Consider the following 24,251-nt stretch of genomic DNA (forward strand, 5'->3'; position numbering starts at 1 on the left):
AAGACAATGTCTGGATTCGATAAAAACTTGTATATGCATACAATAAGGCCTACATTCACAAATCAAACTAACAACTGTGCTCATGAGACTTACAAAAAGATTTTATTATCGCCTGATATTTTTACAATTATTTACAACTCGTGGCACAGGACTGTCCAGCAGTTCCTGACGTGGCCAGTGTTTACATGATATAAAACTATGTACCTATGAAACTCGCAAAAAACTCGGAAGAAAAAGAAAGAAAGAATCATGCAATGGCATCATAGTGCTAGGAAGATGTCAGTCCAGAAACAGCTGACAGAGAGTTCATATGGAACTAAAAGATCTGAAGAAGATATGAGGTGATCAGGTGGTGGATACTGATAAAACGGGTTAAGTTAAGTTGGAAAATATAAGTAGGAAAATGAGATGAACGAAGGATAATTGGGGATGATATTGGATGAAAAAATGAAGATGTGAGGTGGTAGATGCTTAAGAGCGTAAATGGTGTATGAATTCGTTCCAAGGAAAACGTGAATTTTGTTGCGGTATACTGGACAATAAATATATAAATAACAAAAGACGTTTATTGTTCTTCATCGTCCACACTTTCACCTTGCTTCAATTTTGCAATGATCTGTAACAAAAAATATTTTCACGTGAATACAGGGTTGATAGAAAACGTATGCAGAATGCTTTTGTGTTAAAAGTGAGAAAGTGATCACTTACTCCCTTTAGCCGGACGATTTCCTTATTTTCTGCATTCTTCGAAGCATCATTTGTGATCAATTTGACTCTTGACGCGTAGCTAGAGTCGAAAACAAAATGACATGAACTGAACTGTCCTTTCTACTGGTCAAGGAATTGACCTCTAATCCTTGAAATCTAATAATATTCATCTTCAATCGATCAAGTGTTTTTTTACAGGAGGGAAGCAAAATATTTCTATCAGTTCTAAAATTCACTAAAGGAAAAAAACTGCTGAAATGTCTTCCTTTTTATCGGATAACTTTATCAATTCTGGATTGTTCAACCAGCACTTCTACCAGTACCAGTAAACGCTATTCCTTATCAGTCTGGTTTTAAGTAAAACAGCCGGGACTTGGCTACTTTGCTCAACCAAAAAAGGGAAGATATTTACGTTAAAGACGTGACAGTTTCATCTGTATTGTAGTCCGCTGGCGAGATATTGACGAACATAAGCGTTTTGGCGTTTCCACCTGATAAAAATAAAAAAACTTTTTTATTCTTCAAAGAGGCGATGATGACTTCAACAATAAACGTCTTCGCGCAAAACAATCCGTCTCCAAAAGCAAATCATCTTACCTAAAGAATCTTGCATCAACATCGTTAACTTGTTGTTTCGATATGGGATGAATTGTTGTTCGCTTGACAAGGCAGATATGACATCACCCAGCGCACTGAGACTTTTGTTGATACTTTGGGCTTCCTGTAGCAAGAAATATACAGCTTTCAACAGCACAAATTTATGGCGTAATTTTGGTGGAGTTGTCGTTTAAAAAGCAACTTAAACTAAAGTTTTGAAACTTGGTATAGAACGATAATAACTACAACTGCATATTTTGTGGATACTATTCAAGTTGCAACTCATGGGGAATGTGTGTTATCAAATGTTGACATGTCCAACTGTTTAACGTCTGAATGGACTTCTTATGCAATCGGGCAAAGATCATATCCAACCTTTAGCTGTTCTGCACTCGCTTGTGTCTTCGAAGCTCTCTCAGAACCGGCTAAATCTACCAAGCTCAACTACAAAAAATCACAGAAATAAATATTTTTATACCGCTTACATCAACTGGCTATATAAGACACCAATGCCGAGGAATATCCCAAGAATTGTTTACAAACCTTTCCTTTGAGCACAGAACCAGTTGTCTTGTTTGTACTTTCAATTATGATACTCAGGACAAGATGTGATCTCGAACTCTCAGAATTCATTTCTAGGAAAGTTTTGATAAGTTCATTATGCTAACTATAAATACCAACGGTCTTTTCACCAGTTCCCAGATCAAACTACAACATACGTAACCATCTGGTAATTGGTATGGATATGTAATGAACTTACTGGTCGAAGCAACATGGCGATTTTCAGATCCCTTTTCAAAAATACCGTATAAAGACTGTGCGTCTGCTGCATCAAGGACATTTGCTCCGTGAACGAAGACCAACCCCTATAACGACGCACAATTTGTGTCATTTTGAAACCCTGTGCAAAAAGCTTCATGCACAAATAAACAAACTAAGCTATATAAAAAACCCTGTAAACTTTGACCTTTTTGTCCTTTTTGATGTCCAACTTTGCCTGTTAAAACTTTAATTAAGGACACATAAACAGTCTAGAATACACGATAATGAACGATGAATTAAACATACAGCCCAGAGTGTAGGCAATTTTATCGAACAGAGGAAATATATCCTCAAAATTACGATAATATATATCACATAGTTGAAGAACAAGGATACGTCTGTATTACTATTTTCTGCTAACAAATCAATCAAACGATCGTTATACAACTCCAACATGTACACAGAGACTTTAAAGGCGAATTTCCCCTAAAATAAAAGAATATATAGAATTTAAAAAACTAGAAAACCTGATGGACTTTTTTTACTGATCACTTACTTGTTTTCGTTTATAACTGCGAAGATTCTCTCCATGGCTCGAGGTGCAATACCAGGAAACTTTTGGTCCTTATCGCCAATCATCGTGAAAGTAGAAAAAGTTAAGGAAAACGTATAAGAATAAAGTTTTAACAGTTTCAAAATTTCTTGATGAAGGAATAATTTTTTATCAAGGCACGAAGGCGCAAATCAATCAGAACAGCTAGAAGGAAAATTATACGCATACAAAATTTGAAATTTGTTTTTAGGTGGATGCTATTCGAGAGAGATCCAAAGTTTCCAAACTGCTTTGTGGATACTTGGGCATACATACTCAGACAGTATATATATACATAACCTACGTATCTTTTAGTGCATGTAGATAAATGAATACTATACATAAAAAAGGATATGTTTTTCCTGAGCCCGTTTGACCATAAGCGAAGATACACACATTATATCCGTCAACCGCTGACTGTACAAGATTCTGCAACGAATGAAAAGAACAACGATTTAAAACTGGTCTTAAGACTCGAGCAAAAGGCATACGAACGCTTAATAAATCCCAATATTATATATTCTTTATAAACCAAAAGACAATTAAGGTTGTTTACTCACAAATGTGTCTTCAAACACTTTTTCCTGTGTGCTCTCTTCTGTAAATATTTGATCAAATTGAAATTCTTTCGGTCCTCTAGCAGTTTCAACTGATATGCTGTATTCATCAGGCGATTTGATGACAGAATGGTTGCCCTAAAATAGATATTCTGGTATAGTAACGTATGGAATTGTCACATTTTTCAATTAATTCAAGTGAATTCTCACCCTTTCAAGTTCTGAACCGCTGAGCGGTCTTGAACGGCAGTAAACTCTGATTTTGCCTTTCATGTCCTCGACCATGTTGTAATATTTCTTACGAAGTATTCGTTCACTGTTGTAATTCTCAGTCAACGTTTTATTTTCTTCCTGTAATTTCTTAACTTCAGTTGTTAATCCCTGGACTTTCTCCTGCGCTTCGAGCCCTTCCTGTAACGATGGAACGTTTTATCAACACACACAAACTTGCAAAGGATTCCTGACCATGCTTAAAAGGTTGACAACCAGAAATATTCCTACAGCCAGAAGGAATTCACAATTTCATTCTAAAAACCTCACCTTTGCTGCAACTCCAAGTTTCAACAGTTCGGCCTTGTCCCCTTTGCTTTCAGCATTTAGTGAATCGTAAGTCTGAAAAATGAATGCATTCGTTGCAATCTTTGAAAAATGATATATTCAAAATTTATATTATCTGAAAAATTTAACCTTTTTCAATTCTTTATGTTCCTCCTCGAGTTTGGTCATATTTTCTTTGTTTCTTTCGTTTTTCTTCTTTTCCATATCCAGCTGTTTTGTCACACAAATCTGTCGAACATAAAAAGCATACTTAGGATTAACTGCTGTAAGTAATATACCTTCGCCAAAACATTCAATAAAATTTAGCTTCATTGGATGACATTAGCTTCCTTCGGACGTGAGAAAATAGTATGTCATGGACAAATATCACGTCTTCTTAACAAGACAAGAAAAAAGCTGTCATTTTATCATACTGCTGTACAAGTTTGAAACTTGAGACACAGTCTTGAAAAAATTTGCCCCGGGTTAATGTTTACACATGTTTACAAAGACGTATAACAAGACTCACCTTTCAATTGCTTTTCTGTTTTCTTCAAAGCAATTCGCTGAAGAACAGAAGAGATTTAAAAAGAGATAACGAAGCGAGTATTTCGTGAACAGTAATAAGTTTTGGCAATAAACTCTTGGCAAGAAAAGAAAATATTGATAGCATTGGGGGAACAAATTTCACTTACATCTTCGGCACCTCCACCCCCAGACGGCTTCGCTTTCGCCTCCTTAAGATCCTTTTCCAAAGACTTCATTTTTTGGCTGTCTTCCTGCATGAAACAAAACATCATTTGTAAAGACGAATGACAATTAAAATTTTACTAAATCTTTGTGATCAAGAGCTGAATTTTAATGGAGAGATAAACAAATAGAAAGGCTTGTCGTTGCCGCTCACGACCGTTTCAAAAACATTGATCAAAACTTGAAGGTCTGTAATTTTGAAGAAAGGAATCTTCGATCGCCCACCTGAGCAGCTTTCTTCAATGCTTCTACTTGAGCATGTAATTTTTCCTTTTCTCTCTGAAGCTTTTCCTCCACTCGGGAATCCTGAATTAACGGCAAAATGAATATCAAATAAACTGTTAGAGAACCCCGACAAAATGGATGGACAGTAAAGCTTGCCTTTTTCTGAACAGGAACTGCGGCAACCTTTTGGGTCGATGTCGTCTCAAGCTCTTTAATCTGAAACCGAAAATCGTTAGAAATCTATTTGTCATTACATTCGGGGTATTGTCGAATTTTTGCCACGTTTCACAACTCCGAATACGCAAAGTGTCTTGTTCATTCTCGTTCATCCCACCTTCTGCTGTAAGCTTTTAATTTTCTTGTTGTGCTCATCAGCTTGCTTCTTGTGTTTGATCTCGGCCTGGTTTGAAAGATTCTTCAGTTTTTCATCCATTTCGACGCGAGATTTCTTGTGGTTCTCCTGCAAGTGAAGAAATAAATGTTTGCAAATTGTTAATGTGGCAAATTATCTGCAAATTACCTCCTAAAGAAACTGCATCACTTCGGTTCAACATTCAGACATAATATCTTCATTTGAGTTAAATAATTCCGGGGATAATGTCACACATAAAAGGACTCTTACGCTACTGATAGAAATAGGCAGAAAAATTATCTGTTTTCCAACCTGAAGTTCTTTCTTTGTCTTTTTATTTGCTTCGATGGTTTTATTTAAAGAATCGACTTTAGAAGTGAGTTCTTTGTTGCTTCCTTGGAGCAATAGCATGTTCTTTGTCATCTCAACCTTTTCAACTTCGACAGCATTCTGTTAGGCAAGAAGAATCAAGAATAACATAATATAACATAAGTTAACGAGTAAATATCTATCATAACTCTCTTTATTCTACCTTAGCTTGAACTGTATATTAAACTCCAAACTCAACTCAAAACACACTAAATATCATTATCCCACTCACAACTTTGGCTTGACATGTCTCGAGTTCTTTTCCAACATCGACGGGCAGATTATCGCGCAACTGTTTTTCTAATTCAGCAATCCTTTCTTTGGCTTTACCGAGTTGCTTAAGAAATTATAAGAAGCCTTAGACATTTTCCCTTGGTCGTTTACAGGGAGGCAAGTGAGTAGGGAAGATAGATGAGTTTTTACCTCTTCGTGAACTTTTGATTCTCCTTGTAGAGTTTCTTGAGTCGAGGCCAACTTCGCTTTTAGTTCATCGACTTCAGTGCTGGAGCCATCGCGGGCATTGCTCATTTCCTATTGCAAGTAATTCGTACAAACATTGATGGAACCAAAATACGATACTACAATACTCCATTTGAATATTTCATGATGGTCTTGTTTCATGAAAGGATGATCTACGATTCAATAAACTGATTCAACAAAAAATGTATTCATTTCCTTAGGCCTATATAATTTTGGTCGCACCGAATGAAATTCAAATTAGATAATGAGTTAATAATAAAGCCTAATGAGGTTTATTATCTCATTATTTATGGTTTGAATTGCATTCTATGCGAACAAAACGCAACGTATAAACTGGGCCTCAGACGGACGCAACTTTCCTTCCACCACAAACCACCGGCAACAGAATCTTTACAATAAGCTAAGATGATGAAAACCAAAGCCTGTGTGTCCACTCACGATTGTTAACTTTTCTATTTCTTCTAAGAGTCCGTTGCTTCGCGTCTTTTCAATCTCTTTTTCTTGTTGCGCCTGAGCAAGTTGCTGTTTAAGTTCATCGAGGTGGCTTGTTACCTCCTATAGAATCACAGCGAAAAAGCTTTAAAAAAATACGAGCCATGCGAAAAATTCTCATCAAATAAATCGGATCCGCACCTCTATGGATTCTCCGCTGGACGCATTTTTGGCGTCGATCAACTCCTGACGGATTTCCTCAAGCTCATTTTCCAATTCTTGAATCCTTTCCTCGGCGTCACCCAACTTTCCTTGCAGCTCATCTTGATCATTCCTGGCTCGTTCCAGCTCAAGATTCAAACTGTCTCGTTCTTCCTGATTCTTACTCAACTTCTCTTCCAGTTCTTCCAAATCTTTACTAAGACCTCCCGCTAAACAAGATGATGATTTTCGCATATTTTACAAGAATAACAGTTCTTATCAGTTCCTCACAGAAATTTCGTCTGTCAAATTGCAAGAAAAGTAGGTGCTTTCAAAAAGATCAGACACTCTACCTGGTGTGGGTAAGTTCTCAGGCACGCTGCCTTCTTTTAGCATTGTCATTACTGCGATCTTCGTCTCATTCTCGTGAACCTTCGCCTCCTCTTCGGCTAGCCTCATGACCAACTGCTCATATTCCTCACTGAATAAAAGATATATCGTCAGTCGTAGGTCAATCGAAAGGTAACTCCTGATGTGCAGGTATAACTAGTTGCTCGATCGGTTTAAGTGAATCTAGGCCTCGCCTTGTCCACATTAATGCACCAATGTTTATCCACTAGATGAACACTATAGTATACCATACATACAGGTCAGCGCAATAAACACGCAGTGTTTACCTGACATCCTCGGAAATTTCCTTCTGATCATTTTCCTGTTTGTACTTTTCCTTCCATTCTTCCACTTCGCCTTTCAATTTCTCAACTTCCACCATTAAGTCGGTTTTTTCTTCGACGGCTTTCTTCAGCTGAACCTCCGTCTGCTTCTCGTCCTGATTCGGCGAAACCGCTGAAAGAAGACCTTCCAACTGCAAGTGCAGGGCTTCGGAACGCTGTCGAGACTGAGTGAGATCCTGAAATATGGAATTTTATTTACAACTGATTACAATTTGAATGAACTTCACTAAACTGGACTGAACTCAGTCGGATGAGGCTAGATAGATAGCCCAGACCCCAAGGTATATAAAGCTAGCTAGGTTTATCACTAGTTTCAAAATGTTTCAAAATTTAACAAAAGATCGGTTTCGCACCTGACGAAGAGAAGTCAGTTGATTTTCGTATCTTTCCTTATCGGCTGTCAGTGACCTAACATTATCGTCAAGAGCCGTGAACTTCTCATTTCTTTTGGCGAGATCTTCTTCCAAACTGTTTATCTTCTCTTTCTGTGACGATATTTCTGTCTTAAGTCGAGCTTCTTCTTCAGACGATATGACAGGAACTGAACAGTACAAAAGCAATTTTGGCTTTCACTTGTGTTGCAATAGATGGAATGCAAACTGTGGTGATATGTGACAGCTCAGAAAAAAATCAGGATGAAAAGTGTGTAGTGAGACGACTGAGTTTTTCTATGTAGATTTCCCCACAACTAAGTTTTGTTTCAAAGTTGCAGAAAGCAAGCATTACCCCTTGTTTATAATAATGTCTCAGTTTAAATTATCACAATCGACTTGCCTGGTTCAATCACTTTTGCCTGCTCCGTGGATTTTTCAATGTCTTTCCCAACTTTACTGGCAGCAACCGTACCGACAACAACTGTTGCAGCTTGCCTGAAAGAAAAAATAGACAAGAGATTTGACTGCCTCGTGAGGTGGTATACCCTGTTTTATTTCCCCTACTTCCCTCTCGAATAGAGGAGATCCCAAATCACTCTATGCGATTCTAAATTATTACGTTTGAGTGTTTTGGACTTCAACTTTCAAATTCTCATTTTCTTCCTTCAATCTCTTTATTTCCACTTGTAACGCCTCATATTCCTTCCCGCTCTTTTCCTTCAATTCGTTTTCTTCACTGGTTTTTCTTTCCACTTCTTCTTTCTCCTTTTCAACCACCGTCTTCAACTCTTGGTTTTCCTTTTCGATCGTTTCCAACCTGGACTTCACTTCCACAAGCTCGGCTCCTTGTTTCTCTTTGAGAGAGCTCAAATCTTCCATGTCTGCCTTTGTTTTCGCCATTTCCTCGGCGTGTTGGACATCGCTGTTGCCACAGGTCTCGCGCAATTGAACCAGTTCTGTTTCCATTTCGCGGTTGCTGTTCTGTAGTTGACCAAGCTGGCGTTTCACTAAACGTAATAAAACACACAGGTTCGCGAGATACGTCTAAAACCACACAAGATGGAGTTCAGCCTTGGATGTTCTTTTCAAACCTACCTTGAATGTATTTCGCATGTTTTTCGTCCAGCAAATTCGTGAGATTTTTTATGATAACAATCTGCGACGAAAAAAAACCGTCCCAATTCACCGACTATTTTATTTACATAACTTCCTATTACCTAATTTCAAAAATACAGCCCAAAACCAACTACATAGCTTATTCTACGCTTTCTGCTTTCAGGATATCTGTCGAAGACTACATGCAAAAATATCTTACCTTTTCGGCCTCCAACCTGGAGAATTCGTCCTTGTTTTTCAACAAGAGTTGTCTTTTCTCTTGAAGAAGTGTTCTGTTTTTCTCTTTCAAACTCTAAACAGACCAACAGTTCCTGTATTCTAGTCGCTATTTTGGATAAAAACATAAACTCGAGTAACTGCTAATTTAAAGAAAAAATAGAAAGCCAAGCCAAGAAATTGAAGTTTAAGATGAGAAAAGTTTGGACGCTTTCAGGAACCTCATCTCATAAGTAAAATTCTTAAGTAGGACGCCGCGAGGCGTGAGCACTGTCGTGAGCACCCACCTCATAACTGTTTTTCCAGAACGATTCTTTGTTTTCCAAATCAGCCTGATGTATTTCGATGACCTGACGGAATGTTGCGACTTTCGATTGATATTGATCACGAATCGAGATGACGTATTGATTAAACTGTCCTCGACTGTCTTCTTCGATCAACTTGTATTGTTCTTGAATTTGCCCAACGATCTTCAGATGCAAACCTTTCATTCTCTTCATGTCGTCCATGACCTAGTTTCAATGATTTGAATACAGCAGACGTTCATATACAGTTGACTTAGATTCGATTTCGCACATTTAAGAAGAAGATAAGAATACAACTTTCGCTCGAGCATGGCTGATGAACTTTGTACGATTTAGTTTGGGACGTTCTACTCGCAATGGTGCGAACTCTCGCTTGCCAACTCTCATCAACTCAGAGCTCAAGTGATATTTTACTTCCAGACCATTTTACACTATATTCACTCAAAGGATGAGTTATCTAGATCAGGTAAACAATTACAATGAAGGGGCGTACCTTTTGCAAGCAGTCCTTCGCGTAGGTTAAAGGAATATAAGCATTCTGTTCTCCTGCTGAAGCTGGTAGTGCGAGAACTCCACTCGAGGCAGAAGACGCTGCTCTTTCGTCTATTATAAGACACACAAATCCTATCACAAAACCTGTATGAAACCCATACGTTTTCTCCTATATGATTAAAACCCACCTGGATTGTCACCATTCGCTGCAGAGTGTACTCCTGGTTCAATGTCCCCATCGTTCTGATAAAACGACAGTTGAAAGAGATTTCAATGATAGTTTTTGACATCTTCTAAGTATGTGATTTCTTACAACGCGATTATTATAATGTTGCCTATAATCTGATCTAATCTTAGTGGTGTAATTTCGGCATATCCCTTTACCTCTGGTTCAGGACTGAACGGTTCTACGGTGGCAGTTTTAGAAAACGGGTTTTTCAACAGCGAAACACGACTACCAGATGTGCTATCAGTTTTTATATCAACATCAGAACCGGGCTTGTTATCTCCAATGTATCCTTTGTTTCTGAACAAAAATCAATGGAAGATTAATCATAGAATGTGCAATTGCAACTATGAGGAGTAACATATATCACCTTTCAAAACCTGATGTATTATAACACCTGCCTAATCTTGGTTAGAATTCAGGTGTTAGAAATCTTGGCTATTGACATGCAAAGGAGAAATGTAGGCGGACTTTTACTACATACATGATTGCGGAACGACTCCAAGGTCGTTGCGTGATCTCTTCTATCGGTCCAACAGTTACACGCCTTTTCTTTCCCTTCTTACCGCTGTCACGCTCCCCTTCTTGGGCGGGCGCAGATGAGGGTCTCGACAAAGGAGTGTCTTCCCAGGCACCTGGTAACGGACATATATAGACGTTTGTTCGTGGAAAGGCTTTTTACGTGTGTGTATAGGGAGGTAAGAGATAACGGACGTCTGTAGGCAGATTTAGCACGAGGACGTGAACGTTAAAGACGGCATGAAAATGGCGAATAAATTGCGTGGCATGTCAATATAATGTCGGCGCATCACGACAGTTATTCGCCATTTTTACGTCGTCTTTGACTTTCACGTTCTCCTGCCAAATCTCCCTTGTAATTGGGCGTGGAGTTCACGTGAGATATATAAATAAATAAATAATGCTAATAATATAAAGTAAACATCTATTACCGACCGCTGGAATGCTTCGATTTTGAAATGACTGCGGACTCGTATGTACTGAAATTGGCGCCAATTTGGCGGGGAAAAAATTTGAAGAAATACAAGAAATGAAGAGAAACATGAAAACGTTCAGCGAAAAATATCTAAAATTATCGTGCGAAGCCCTAGTTGTATAAAATGGTGCACTGTTGATGAAAATAGCGTGGATTATCTTTGTTATGCGTCGCTTTTCGGCGTGGTAATTGTCGAAAGAACCAAAAAATGCCGTCTTTTAAAAAACAGTGTTGCCAACATGAAACTGATGAAAGAAACCTTGCGGGTGATTTATACTCCTAGGTTGGTGCTGATATTTATGTCATCTAGCGTGAATATAGTTGAAAAATTATGCCTTTATGTGGCTTTAAGTATAGTTAAACTTACTGTGTATTTTATACACAACTGGTTTGATATTTTATATTTGTTTATTTATAATCATAGTCTGTGACTGGAAAAACTGCCTTTCATGTACTTTTAACTGTCAGATTCTATATAAGATGTAGGTTTTGTATTTAAAAACAATAGCTAGCCCAGGTGTAGACCTATTGTTGATAGTTAGTATGTTGCAAATCAACCTCTGATCTATTCTTGACATTTAAATTTCTGGACTAACTATAAACCCAATGTTTATGATCCTTTCTAACATACCTTTAGATACAGGCTCTCTGGCACAATATATAACATACCTTTAGATGGCAGGCTCTCAGGTGTATCTCTTCCACTCTCAATGACTTCCTCATCAACAGGACTTACTGTATTTCTTTTTATCTTTGTCTTTTTCTGACTTTCCGATGTTGTTTCCGACTCTGCATCACCATCATGTGAAAAACCATTTCTTGTGCTTTCACTGAAGAAAGTCTCGTGAGTGGAATTTACTTCAGACGTGGTCTGGGGTTCAGGTGTCCCTCCAAATTCAGTATTGTCGATGCCGTCCTCAGCCTCCTTCACAGATATAAGGCTTCCTTTTAGTTGCTCACTACCAGAGCCACTCTCCACGTCTGTCCAAGCTAGCGGATAAATTTTATTATTAAGAAAAAATGACAAATGGTTTTGTCAGCCTATTAGATGGCAAAATCTTGTAGCACTGAAAAATTAATGGACCAGCTGGCACTAGCAAAATACAAAAGTGAGAGCATGTAGTCCTTGCCAAAAATTGTGGAAGGCATAGTCTTGGTATCATCTACTACAACTTGACCACTACAATAGTTTGGTTTGCACCTATAGGATTGGCAAGTCATTCATGAATGAATCGTTTCCCTAACAGGAATCCGGGAAAAGGCTAATATTGGACTCTTGAGAACCGTTATAACATCTTGATAATTATATCCTAACTTCCCTCAGTGCTATATACATTAAAGGACACATACACGTACACATATTTGTACATTCCAGCTCTAATAACCTATAGGCGCATTGTGTATATTCAAAATAATTGGTATAATTTTCAATATAATCCCACTGTAAGGACTCTACCTTGGTCTCTAAGTTCAATGTCCTCAGATGACGACGATTTTTGTTCCTTTTGAGAATGTTTTGATTTCGATGGAGCAACTTTAGGCTTCCGTGTTGCCATCATCTTGATTCTGACTTCGGGAAAAACGCACTTGAAGTCGCTTCACAAACAATTTTCGAGAAATATAACCTTTCAATACATCGCAGCCGTCATAGAAGAGCCATTCTTTGCAAAATTCCTTCCGCACTACGGTGATTTCAAATCAACACAAGTTACGATAGTACTTCAAACTCGCTCCCCGAAATCCTACCATTCACAGTCTTCATCCATTCTCTTCACTTGAGACGATAAAAAAATTGTTTCTAAACTTATTAGTTAACCGTTAACGGCCTTTCTCTGTTTCACTTTAAACAGGACGTCCCGATCGAGGTACGAAATTTGTAAAAATTAATATTTATAACTCCTCCGCTTAATAATTGTAACATAGAAACTGTTCGAAACATAACAAATTGGCAAGCGAGCATGCGCGTTGTCGTCTGAATTATTCGGGGGGGGGGTGTGATACAAAATATTTTAAAATGTTCTAGGTAAACTATTCATATTTTATCTAGAACAATGTTCACAATATTTATTTATTTGCTAGTTTACGTTTACAGGTTCTAGCCAATATCAAATAAGTCAGAACCCAGAATGAAATATTGTAAGCGCTTAGGGACTTAAAATCAATATATATTGTCACGTTTTTACGTCGCAGAATTTCCAGAAAAAAACCACACTAAACTACAATGGGATCGTGGAGCATCAAACGGTGCAGTTTTCCAGCTAGAAATTTTGCTGGGCGTTTTTAACGTAGGGTATTTATACCCCATATTATTAGATATGTATGCTTTTCATAATTCATTCATATGTCTAACTCCGCAAAATGATGTTGTACTAATTTGGTAGCCGATCTGAGATCGATTTATTTTTGTCATCAGGTTTGTTTTTCAAACGTTAATCGTGTGATTAGGTATGTGGTTATTAATATTAGCGAGGGGTTGCTGCATGCATGTATTTCTAGTTAATATCGAAGTGGCTGAAGTGGTAGTTTTTTTACGCGCATTCGTGATCGTAAACACACGCATCGTCCCGACGTCTACAAGAGAACGCTGCAAAGCACACTTGTTTTTGTCGCGAAAAAACCACGCATATCGCATTCCCCGATTTTAATTGTTTTGGGAAAAAATTCCGGATTCGCATGAAATGCGTGATTGTCGATTTCACGCGAAATTCCTTCACCATATTTGGAGTGGTTTTTGATTGGCCGAGAGTCCGAAGAAGCCATTCCTTGGGGGAGTTCACCGGAAGTAAACGGATGTCTATTTCGAAGGGCCGAGTCTCTTTGCATATTTCACTCTTCGGCTGTCGTTCTCCTAGCGAAGTAGCTTTGCAAACGGTCTGTCGCTTCACAGATATCCTCCAGTTCTTGTCACGTTCTTAAATAACAAATTTTCAACATGGAAGCCGTAAAGAAAAAGATGAATAACCTCAAGCAGACGCTTGAAGAAGCAGAAGAGAAGGCGTCGAAGGCAGAAAGCGAATTACAAGAGGCAAACGAACGAGCAGACAAGGTAAAACATGAAATTTCTGTCATGTAATTTTTGTGTTTTTCTGTATTGACTACCCCGAATAGTTGTGTGGTCGCATTCAATGATCACTTTTTATTGTATATTGAGTGTTTAAAGCGAATTTTAGCGTGTTTTTGCCGTAGAATTTGCATGAATTTTTGCCTGAACTTGGAAGGTTAATGGTCGGAAATTCCACGTCTGATTTTAGTTACTCTCGAATATTTAGGCTGAAGGAGAAGTCGAGGAGCTCACCAAAAAACTGGAAGAGCTAGAGGATGAATTAGACTCAGCCGAATCGACTCTGGCCGAGGTGAACTCGAAGTTGTACCAAGCAGAAACAACGGCAGACGAAAGTGAACGGTAAGAGATGTCAAAATAGGACCACTTGACACACAAACATTCCATAACGTTTCACTGTTTGATTCTACGCGACTAATTTTATAACATACATCTAAATTTAACATATCATTTAGCATAGTATAAAAGTACAAAGCTCGTTTAGATATTTGCCCGACAAATGCCAATAGTATTTGTTTATAAATAGTCTAGAGTGAGTTGGGTGCAACATGGTTTGAATATCGATACGATAGTTTATCGTCAAGTTTAAAAGCATTGTAATACATATTTACTCTGCTAAGTTCCCTGTTAAGATGTGGGTGTGCTCTGCAACCCCGAAAACAGCTTTGTTTTGGGCATAATGGTGAACAGACACATTTGGTATTTAAATATCATGTGTATTAAGGATTGACAGTAGTCTCCCCTGTGATAAAATATAAGATGGCGGTGTCAAAAGTATCAAATTATTTACATTTTCGAACGGCTCAAAAATTGTTCTAATTACTGTTTGTTACATGACATAAAGTTTAGGCAGAAAATTTGAATTGCATCCGACGTTGATTTTGCCGTCTATGTTATTAATAAATCTTCGATCCCCGCGTTGTGGTGCTGTCCCGTTTTCAAAGTGTGCGTAAAATATATCGCTTAACCAATTCAGTTACCTAATTACCTAAGAATTTGTGCATCTGTAAACAATGCTGACTATTTAGGGATGCCTCTCGATCGTCGTATTTCGTGATCTCTTGCATTTTTGTTCCTCCAGCATGCTGTAGCAACAAACAGGCGAAATGCATTGCAACTTTCTGTTGTGAAACACTTTTTGCCCTTTTTGTGTGGTTGCATAAAACAAACCCACTTGGGGGTGGGGCTTTTGAAGTGTAACAATTGTCAAGTGGGAAACTCCCAATACCCTCCTGTTTGCAGAAATTTGCTAAACACTCCAATTAGTGACAGTTTTTCTCTGAGGATCTTTGTAAATACAGACCCTTGCTAACGCACTTTAAGAGGCATCTTCATTTCTGTGTCTGAAATATGACAAATGGCATTATGTGTTGATTGACAATGTAGATTTATTTACATGAATCATTATCTATACACTCCACCGCCTCCTTTATATACAACAGTCATAAACCTAGTAATATCTTATACTTTACTGTTTAAAAAGATTTTTATAAACAAAATGACTTGTGTAATGCAGGAAACTAAAAGAAAACAATATATAGCAAGATTGGTTGATTCTGGTGTACATCACCAAATAGCAGATGGTATAAAATGAAGATAAATATTTCTATATGATTGTCATCTACTCCATATCAAATCAGATTGCAATTTTTTTTAAGGAATTCACCACCTATGTATTTACCTACTTTTTTCTGCCTTAAGTTTGTTATTTTTATACATCAGTTGAACTCTATTTATTGAAATGGTTTCTGAATTTGTCTGTGTTTTATATGTTTTCACCCTAATACCTGACAAATGAGTCCAAGTTTAGTTTATGAAATTTACATCTAGTATTTTGGTTGTCAATTGCTTACTCTTGATCTGATTACAGCCCTTTTATTCTATCAGGATAGTAATGGTTGTTATGGCTTGGATTTGATCAATCCCATTTTTTCATTGTATATTTAGTGCAAGGAAAGTTTTGGAGACTCGTGGTCAGTCAGATGACGAGAGGGTATGTATTTCATAGCATACATGGTGCTAAATCTAGTGATATGTTGTTGTGGATTGATGGGAAAAGGAAATTCCTAGCTGGAAAGAGAAACAGTTTAGTCATATATCGGGATATATAGTCATATATCGGGATATATAGTCATATATCGGGATATGTCTTCCCTTGGGGGTAACATTTCATTGAATTCCCTGAGCAGAAGGTATATAAATAATAATTATTCCTCACAGAAATGGCTCAATTTAATTCCTGTTGGTGTTTTTTAATTCAATCTTGAGCTTACTATTGATATTTTGAGTTCCATAAAATATGATTTCTGGTATCAATTTGTAGTTGGCACAACTCCAAGAACAATTGAAGAGAGATCAAGATCTTGCTGAAGAGTCACAGAAGAAGTATGAAGAGGTAAGCACTTATGAGTAACATGCCTCAGATGCTAGAAAATTTTGTTCACCTTCACCAAATGTTTCTTGTAACAATTTTATGCCAAAATAACATACTTCTGTTTGTTAATTGATAACATATTTTTACTAGATTGCTGAAAGAATTAACCAGTTAGAACAAGAACTTGACGAGAAAGAGGAACAGGCACAAGACGCTGAAGTGTAAGTTTCATTTAGTTGTACATTGCAATAGTTCTAGTTGCTTAATTTATCGTAAATATTCATTATGTGTTTAGTCCAACAAAACTAATTTTCTCTCTAGTCGTGCTAAGGCTTTAGAGGAAGAAGTGAACTTAGTTGGAAATAACTTAAGAAGTTTACAAATTAGCGAAGATCAGGTAAAAATGATAACTTTGCAATCTGTATAGTTAAGCCCAGTTTTAATTTTGTTGTAGTTGTGGAAATATCCAGGTGTAGATTTGCCTTATTTCCTATGTTAAAATTGGTCAATATTGACTGCAGTCACGCATGCAGAAACATTCTAATGATATCAGCCACTTTGATGTGTTCCAGAAAATAATGGCTCAATGGAAAGCAGGCATTTCTGACAAGTAACAAGCTGATAAATTGATAAAAAACCCAGATGCACTAATTTGATATATATCTACTTTTAAGGCTGTCGAAAGAGAGGGTGGATATGAGGAGAAAATTAGACAGTTAGAACAAGAATATGCTATGGTATGAAAGATGCTAGTTTCGGAGTTATATAATATTTTGCAATCAGTCCGTTGTACAGCATAATAGAGTATAAATGCCCAACTTTGGTTTGAATTTTTCGTTAGGCAACAGAAAGAGCTGAAATTGCTGAAAAGAGAGTAAAAGAATTAGGAGAAGAAACAGATGAACTTGAAAGTAATTAGCTTCATATCTCCCTTAAACTTTGCAGAAACTCTATCCAAGAATGGCCTTTATTATTTTTTTGAAGTTAAAATATTTTCCATTTAAAACCAGCACAGATTGGTTCATTTTAATTTGCTGTATGCATATGAATCATGTTCCAATTTACGTCTTTTCTTAGATAATTTGGAGGACGCGAAGAAGGAATATGAAGCAGCAAAAGCTGAGCTTGACCAAACACTACAAGAATTGGACGAAATGTAGATTCCATACCAATGACTGTAAACTCGATGTTGAATTTTCAGGAAATTTCACCAGAATCTCCTGTAGGAAACTGTAAAGTAATCATTGTAGAAAAGATAAAATAGCTGTTCTTTTATTATCTTTTATCTTCAGATATCAATGTATCCAATCTGATTGATGGCATGTCATCATTATGTTGTTAAGAATTAAATTTTTAAAAAATGTAAAATTAATGTTGAAATTTTGCTATTATTGCTACTCTGGCTTTTAATAATGAAAGTAATCACAACTCTGAGATTACATTCACAACTTTGGCAATAGCGGTCGATTTTATACCTGGTTGTTGTGAACTTATTAACTTCAATTTTAAACTTGTTTTCCTTATGACAGCATTGTGCACAGAAGGCTGGTAAGAAAGGTAGGAAATAGTGGAAATATACAAGTAGGAAGTTGGTTACAGATTAACACATACAGAAGTTAGGTGTTGCTATCCAAATTTCATATGCATTAGCATTGAGAATAGCCTGCTTGCAGACTGAATTAGGGGGCCAGAAATTGTGAAGTTCATCTTCACCATATGAAGTAGTGTAGATGTTTATTCTGAACCCCCCTCTCTTAGCTTATGGGCAGAACTAAAATATACAATATGAGTAGAAGAATTTGATGCATTTATACAGTTTACAATGACAAGAATAAAAACTGTTTTTACACCTTCAATGAAGATTTTTACAAAGGTTTAAAATTTCACTTTTATACATGATTGTTTTGGGACTTGTTCACTTTATATTTTCATTTCTGTAGCATTGTGTGCTTTTATTTGATAGAAGAGATATGAAACAATTATTCAGATATAAAGAGAATACAAAATTAGCTGTTTATGAATGTTTAGTCTATGCCTTCCTTCTTTTCCTTAATTGCAGCCTATAAAACAATACAGTACATAAAAAACATCAGCTGGTGATCACTTATATCAATTGAAACATCTGTATCATATTCTCAGGGGGGTGATGAGCTTTGATGTTCATTTGTTAGTCGGCAAGGTGCATTACCTTGAATCTTTCTTCCAACAATGACACTTCACTGATTAAATCTGTGATGGCATTTGTGAACGCTTCCTGTGGGCTTGAATCTGAAGTTGTCTGCACACGCAAGACAAACTTTGATTCGAGGGGATGTGGGCATTTATATCCAGCGAATAGCACTTGAGGATCTTTCAAAAGTTGGCTGAAATTATGCACATAAGGTACAAATTACTCAAAGAGAAAAAGGTCTAAAAAGTTTGGCATAGAAGCTGTGAGTGTTGAATAACTCACTTGTTTTTATTTAATTTGACAATGAAATCGTTTTAATTACAAAAAGATTGTAATAAATGGGTAATTTAAAGACGTACGCGCGAAGAAGATTGCCAAGTGTGTGATCTTCTTTATTTACAGTAAAATGAGCAGCGTTTGGAACCTTAGTGTCCTTTGTTATCGTAATTCTATATAAAGTTATAAACAGAAATCATATTTATTCAACAGTAATAACGCTTAATATCTTGCATTGTATATTTTAATTATTCAACGCTTACTTTTTCTCTCCATCAAGCAGTAAAAACGTTTCAAAAGTTGCTGGAGCATTCATTGTTTTCGTTGTTCTATAAACCTTTGTCCAAAACCACTGAGCTATATAATAATTCCTGGAGGACCGGCTCGTCATTTTTCGGTAACTTCGCCGCCATCTTTTTGTCGAAAAAAACATGGCGGACTTTGCCTTCTGCGCACTGCGCAGAAGTTTTGCTGACGCCATATGGTCCCCTTTGCCCAGGGTAATTACCACTGACCAGGCTCAAATCTGAGCCCGCTACAAGAGATGCTCCCCCCTGGTTTATCTAAACAACAGTATTTCCCCCCTGGTTTTTTTATGAATATTTTTTTGCCGTGAAACATGTTGGAAACCTTGTTGTTTTGTATTTTTCGATTTATTTTTGTGTTACAAAGCGTTGCAATAAGGCGTTTATTTCAGTTCTATACAATCGTGGATGCTGTTTTGCCAATGCCAAAGAAAATTAATATTAAAACGAAAAAAAAAATGTGGACGAAAAATTTTTATGTACGATTAGCTGACAGTGACAGGTTTTAACCGTTATTTTATTTTTTTAGTATTTATTTTCATTATTCATACATTTCTGTATAAAATTTTTGAAAATATTTTTCGAGTCTGGTCAGAAATTTGGATTATCTTTCGGATATCAATCGCCGACTAAAGGTTACCGGCAGAAAATATGTGGTTATGTGATGTTTTCCTTAAAGAATATCATGCTTATGCATATCAGCCCATGCATAACTCAAGGAAACAAAGGCCAAACCTCATGCAAGATGCTTGGCAGCTGATTAGTAATAGTACTTCAAGATATATTCGCATAGGATATTTTCATTTAGGTCATTATAGCTATAAGTTACCCATATCTTACTGTATCCCAAGTATTGCACTTTCAAATAGTTCCCTGCTTGACTCAAGAATTTGAGTGGAATCATATTCCAGATAATGCAAAGAAAGGCTATGGTAAATAACAAAAATTTGATTATATATGGTACCAAGAAGATTATGGTACTAGTTGTGCTATTAAACAAATGTCTCATGAATTCATGATAATGCAACTGAGCCTATTCATTCCTGTATTAGTCTATAATCTATTAACCTTCAATTCCTGATTAGCCCCATGATAATATTCCTTTGAATGGTGGGGAGGGTAAAACTGTCCAGAAAATTATAAAAGTTGCTGCAAATTGAAAACAAACTGCTCAGTCAATGCATGTCTGTATAAATTTATTTTCCATTTAAATAACTATCTTAACTATAACTAACAAAGTCAACATGGTAAAATTAACAGTTTAATGTTCCAGTAATTTGCAAAAAAGTCATCCCCAAATTCAATAGCATCTTCATCCTAAAAAAGAGAGATCAGACCAAGTTTAACTGTACTCTATAAAGTACACCCAGAGGACAGAGCCAGAGGGGAGTAAAAACCATTGCAAATTAACAATCAATCTTGTAACTTGAATCAAGCTTGTAGCTTGATCAACAAGGTGCAAGATGCCAAGAAGTCTATTAAGCCATGATTATTGACTTTGCATTTGACAAGGCAAACAAGATAACATACTAGACTTTTAACAACCACTGTTGAAATCTGACAGAAAAATATTTTGTATCAGCACTCACACAGTCATCATGTTTAATGTTTTAAATTCATCTACAATAGACTAAAAAGGATCAATAGAGAGACTACGTAGATTCACTGGGAGGATTGAATATTGATTCATCTTAATTGTTTGACTGAAAATACTCATGAATTGGCATTAAATATGAGTGAAAGCTCCAGTGCAAATCCCATAAGAGTTCTATTCAAAAGCCAAAACTCAAAAGATCAGTTATTGATCCTTTTTCATAAAATATAGTTTTTAATAGCGTAACTAAGTCATGTACCATTGATCAAAAAGGCTGCACTCTGCAGCATATTTGCCGTTTTTAACATTAATTTCAAAATAAATAACTGCAACAGACGCTTTGGTAGTTGTCTATACCAAAGGCGAAAAACGAAAATATTATGAAAACTGGCTTACCTGAGGTAAAAATTAATCTCCCGATAGGTGAATTAGGCCATTCACAGCATCATATGTAGAGCAAGAAATCACTTCTCCATTTAACTTGTTGAACAGGGAAAAAGAGTCTTTTTAGATGAAATGCGGAGAAAATATATGCCGAAAACAATACCGAAAACCGAAAATATTTTCATAAAAATCGGGAGGGTGATGGACACGTTTTTAACTTTGTATCGCGGTATGTCAGTGGTAATTACCATGGGCAAAGGGGACCATGTGGCGTCAGCAAAGCTCAAAATCCGCCATCTTTTCTGGTACGCTTTTTAGTGGCGAGCCGGTCCTCCAGGAATTATTATATAGCTCAGTGTCCAAAACGCACTCTTCTTACTCCGCCATTTTGAAAGTTCTGCTTCGAAAGAAAATTAGACGACTTCTTCCGACAATTTCCGATAAGCTGAATTCGAAATATTTTAGAGTTTATCATGCGAAATTCATAAAATTATAAAAATCCAGTAATTCGGAGGTATTTAGGAAATAAATGGAGCTGGATGAGAAGTTTTTAAATAAGAATCATAAGAAAAACATGTTATGGTCCTACAATGTGAGAAATTTACTTTAATTTTAATAATTTCCCTGAACAAAAATATGCTGGTTTGGAAGGAAATTTTTGGGGAAATTTTTGGCGGAAAAAGGTTGAAATATGGAAACATCTTCTTGCGTTTTAAACAATTTCCCGCCAATTTCGCTCGAAGATGGTGGTCTCAAAATGTTTACAGATAGATCTGCGTTTATACGGATTTTAAAGCGCCTTCAACTCGTCTTTTCGCTTGCTGGTAGCTTTAATATCACTGCGTTGTTCCGTGGTTTTATTACCCGGAAATGCTAGGCGCAACGATGGCATCAATCTCAGGTAAGTTGCCTGGCATGTTTCACCACACCGACACACGGTAAAGCTAGTTGTTCACATGTGACGGGTTTATGATATCAAACGAGATGTAAAATTCATCCATTTTTCTAGATGGCTGTGTCAGTGAGCAGAGAGATCCATGCGCCAGCCCGCCGTGCAAAAGACTAAAGCAAGGTTTGGAAAGTAGGATTTTTATTTAATTAAATCATAACACCGATTTAATATAACACCGATTTCACCATCAATTTCATGGTGACAGTTTTGTATCACATGGTGAAACGACATACCGTATCAGATTTATGCATTCATTTCCCTTGTAAAAGAAACATTTTTTTGGTAGAAGATAAATAAACAAGGAAGTTAATATGTCAATGGTACATTTTATAAACTTTATCACCATCAGTCAGCCATAGTTCATTACAGCGTTTGTAGAAGCACTTGGATATTTTTCAATAAAAAAAATGATCGTCTATAATCAAGCATAAAAGCAAGTTTAGGCAGGGGTAGATGTACTACAATTTTGTAGAGGTAGGTGCATTGCACCCGCTCTTACCTAGGCTAGGGAGGAGTGTCCCCTTCTGAACTCAAGTTTTACTAGTCATTAGTCCTTAATGATATTAGCAACAATGGTTCAGCTCTTTATCTGTTAATTACCAGAACACATTTTTTTATAGTTGCATTACCAGTTGAGTGTATTGTCATAGAAGACAGCAATGAGTCTACCACAGGGCCCTCAACAAACGAAGCCTCGCATGCTGAGGCACCGACCTTAAATGAAACAACCACTAGTGAAAACCAGCCCATAGAAAGTGTTAGTCATACAGAACAATGCATGAGGAATTCTGATGTGACTTCAATGGAAACAGAAGGTTTAGAGTCTCAATTTGAACATAAAAGTGAGGTGCTTCCACAGTTACCAGTTATGTTGGAAACAAAATCCGATGTAAAAAGTATTTCTGTGAACAATTCCAATGGTACTATGTTGAACGGTAATGGTGCATCCAACAGTAGTATGAATGCGGAAACTAATGGTGATGAAAAGGAGGTACCATCATGTATACCACCAAAAGTAAAGGACAGTGCAACATTATTGAAATTTTTCAAACCTGTTACACCTGGTTCGAAGAGTACAATTGTAGAAAACATGAAGAAGACACCATCAAAAAATGATGGTGAAACAGTATTAAAAAGTAACAATGAAGATGTTGTAATTAGCAGTCCATGTTCACCAGTTAACACCTCACCAGATACCCTAGAAATGACAGCAATTAAGAAAACACCAAGTCCTCCTCCTGCATCAAGTGATGACAAGGTAGGTTTAGCAAAAATGCGAAATTTCTCCTATACGAATACATTCACACAGTAGCAAACACTTTATGACATATTAGGGGGGTGGGGCAAAAAATCTAGGCATGTTTCAACCTCCCCCCCGGTTTCTGCCATTAAATTCATAAATGATTGTGCACCTAAAATGTGTCCTGACACAACTGACTGCGATGTTTTATTTTAGACAACTCCAAGACGCAAAACTCCTGGACGCAAGCTGAGTGTTGAGGAGAAACAAAAGAGGGAGGAAGAAAGATTAAGAAAGCAAAAAGAAAAAGTAATAATTGAAATCATCTCTTGACAAAATGGGAAAGGAAGAGCATTAGACTTGGTTTAGAAACATTTTCAGCCGAAATGTGATAACAACTTTTGAGTGAAATTTTGCGAAAGTCTTAATTTTCACGTTTTACAACATTTTGCAATTAACCTTTTGCAATTTTTCAGTCTAGTTTCAGGAAAAACATATTTTCGGGAGTCATGTTCCATGGCGCAAATTCGACGCTGTTTCACCTCTGAATTTCTTCTCATTCGTAGGAAGCGCTGGAAAAGGAACGTCTTGAAAAGAAGAAAGAAAAAGAACGTCTCAGGGAGGAGAGACTGAAAGAAAAGATGGAGGCAAAGCAAAAGAAAGAACAGGAGAGATCAGAACAACAAGAAATGAAGAAACAACGAGAAAGAGAAAGGATTGAGAAGAAAGAACAGGATGAGAAGGAAAGGAAAGAAAAATTGGAAAAGAAAGAGGCTGAGAAGAAGAAAAAGGAAGATGAGAAAAAGTGAGAAATTGTCTGCAGGATGTTTGTGTGTGTGGGGGGGGTAAACCTCTGGTTGGGGGGATTAAGCTTTG

General features: G+C 36.8%; 4 protein-coding genes across 4 annotated transcripts; 2 read left to right on the top strand and 2 right to left on the bottom strand.

Annotated features, from left to right (window-relative positions):
* Positions 1-82: 82 nt before the first annotated feature.
* Positions 83-13,553, bottom strand: LOC114522562 (kinectin-like). Its single transcript, XM_028543281.1, has 40 exons — positions 12,476-13,553; positions 11,689-12,009; positions 10,510-10,660; positions 10,184-10,325; positions 9,988-10,042; positions 9,801-9,910; positions 9,290-9,514; positions 8,986-9,078; positions 8,766-8,826; positions 8,290-8,677; positions 8,071-8,165; positions 7,650-7,837; positions 7,240-7,472; positions 6,916-7,043; positions 6,563-6,792; positions 6,368-6,484; positions 5,873-5,980; positions 5,682-5,786; positions 5,393-5,530; positions 5,063-5,188; positions 4,885-4,944; positions 4,729-4,809; positions 4,449-4,532; positions 4,274-4,319; positions 4,095-4,099; positions 3,904-3,984; positions 3,757-3,828; positions 3,427-3,627; positions 3,220-3,354; positions 3,015-3,088; positions 2,625-2,713; positions 2,464-2,555; positions 2,273-2,302; positions 2,066-2,171; positions 1,849-1,940; positions 1,681-1,749; positions 1,306-1,429; positions 1,121-1,199; positions 709-787; positions 83-616 (listed from the first exon to the last, which is right to left on the bottom strand). The coding sequence occupies exons 1-40, from the start codon at positions 12,576-12,578 to the stop codon at positions 566-568; spliced, it is 4,767 nt and encodes a 1,588-aa protein (XP_028399082.1). The 5' UTR covers positions 12,579-13,553; the 3' UTR covers positions 83-565.
* Positions 13,554-13,829: 276 nt separating this feature from the next.
* Positions 13,830-17,822, top strand: LOC114522561 (tropomyosin-like). Its single transcript, XM_028543280.1, has 9 exons — positions 13,830-14,065; positions 14,289-14,422; positions 16,028-16,073; positions 16,404-16,475; positions 16,605-16,675; positions 16,776-16,851; positions 17,129-17,191; positions 17,296-17,365; positions 17,532-17,822. Exons 1-9 carry the CDS (start codon positions 13,952-13,954, stop codon positions 17,612-17,614), a joined length of 729 nt encoding a protein of 242 aa, XP_028399081.1. The 5' UTR covers positions 13,830-13,951; the 3' UTR covers positions 17,615-17,822.
* Positions 17,823-18,293: 471 nt separating this feature from the next.
* LOC114522528 (DNA-directed RNA polymerase II subunit RPB11-a-like) lies at positions 18,294-21,581 on the bottom strand. The gene is made up of 5 exons (XM_028543234.1): positions 21,550-21,581; positions 19,164-19,250; positions 18,984-19,073; positions 18,643-18,817; positions 18,294-18,514 (listed from the first exon to the last, which is right to left on the bottom strand). Exons 2-5 carry the CDS (start codon positions 19,214-19,216, stop codon positions 18,479-18,481), a joined length of 354 nt encoding a protein of 117 aa, XP_028399035.1. The 5' UTR covers positions 19,217-19,250; positions 21,550-21,581; the 3' UTR covers positions 18,294-18,478.
* Positions 21,582-21,915: 334 nt separating this feature from the next.
* Positions 21,916-24,184, top strand: LOC114522726 (putative uncharacterized protein DDB_G0271982). The gene is made up of 5 exons (XM_028543468.1): positions 21,916-22,084; positions 22,193-22,264; positions 22,756-23,393; positions 23,592-23,684; positions 23,942-24,184. Exons 1-5 carry the CDS (start codon positions 22,054-22,056, stop codon positions 24,182-24,184), a joined length of 1,077 nt encoding a protein of 358 aa, XP_028399269.1. The 5' UTR covers positions 21,916-22,053.
* The last annotated feature ends 67 nt before the right edge of the window (positions 24,185-24,251 follow it).

The sequence above is a fragment of the Dendronephthya gigantea genome, unplaced genomic scaffold (assembly GCF_004324835.1).
Source record: "Dendronephthya gigantea isolate DGI-Jeju-01 unplaced genomic scaffold, DenGig_1.0 000023F, whole genome shotgun sequence".
Lineage (NCBI taxonomy): Eukaryota > Metazoa > Cnidaria > Anthozoa > Malacalcyonacea > Nephtheidae > Dendronephthya > Dendronephthya gigantea.

What these genes read in the sequence shown, in the direction of transcription:
- LOC114522561 (XM_028543280.1), top strand. Translation starts at nt 13,952, where the DNA reads ATGGAAGCCGTAAAGAAAAAGATGAATAACCTCAAGCAGACGCTTGAA. An exon ending in TAGAACAAGAATATGCTATG is followed by an intron (nt 17,192 to 17,295) that starts GTATGAAAGATG and finishes ATTTTTCGTTAG; the next exon opens with GCAACAGAAAGAGCTGAAAT. An exon ending in AGAAACAGATGAACTTGAAA is followed by an intron (nt 17,366 to 17,531) that starts GTAATTAGCTTC and finishes GTCTTTTCTTAG; the next exon opens with ATAATTTGGAGGACGCGAAG.
- LOC114522562 (XM_028543281.1), bottom strand. Translation starts at nt 12,578, where the DNA reads ATGATGGCAACACGGAAGCCTAAAGTTGCTCCATCGAAATCAAAACAT. An exon ending in CCAGGTTGGAGGCCGAAAAG is followed by an intron (nt 8,827 to 8,985) that starts GTAAGATATTTT and finishes TTTTCGTCGCAG; the next exon opens with ATTGTTATCATAAAAAATCT. An exon ending in AAATAGAAAAGTTAACAATC is followed by an intron (nt 5,981 to 6,367) that starts GTGAGTGGACAC and finishes TACTTGCAATAG; the next exon opens with GAAATGAGCAATGCCCGCGA.
- LOC114522528 (XM_028543234.1), bottom strand. Translation starts at nt 19,216, where the DNA reads ATGAATGCTCCAGCAACTTTTGAAACGTTTTTACTGCTTGATGGAGAG. An exon ending in CTGCTTGATGGAGAGAAAAA is followed by an intron (nt 19,074 to 19,163) that starts GTAAGCGTTGAA and finishes AACTTTATATAG; the next exon opens with AATTACGATAACAAAGGACA. An exon ending in TGTTGGAAGAAAGATTCAAG is followed by an intron (nt 18,515 to 18,642) that starts GTAATGCACCTT and finishes ATTGTTTTATAG; the next exon opens with GCTGCAATTAAGGAAAAGAA.
- LOC114522726 (XM_028543468.1), top strand. Translation starts at nt 22,054, where the DNA reads ATGCTAGGCGCAACGATGGCATCAATCTCAG. An exon ending in CTGCATCAAGTGATGACAAG is followed by an intron (nt 23,394 to 23,591) that starts GTAGGTTTAGCA and finishes GTTTTATTTTAG; the next exon opens with ACAACTCCAAGACGCAAAAC. An exon ending in TAAGAAAGCAAAAAGAAAAA is followed by an intron (nt 23,685 to 23,941) that starts GTAATAATTGAA and finishes TCTCATTCGTAG; the next exon opens with GAAGCGCTGGAAAAGGAACG.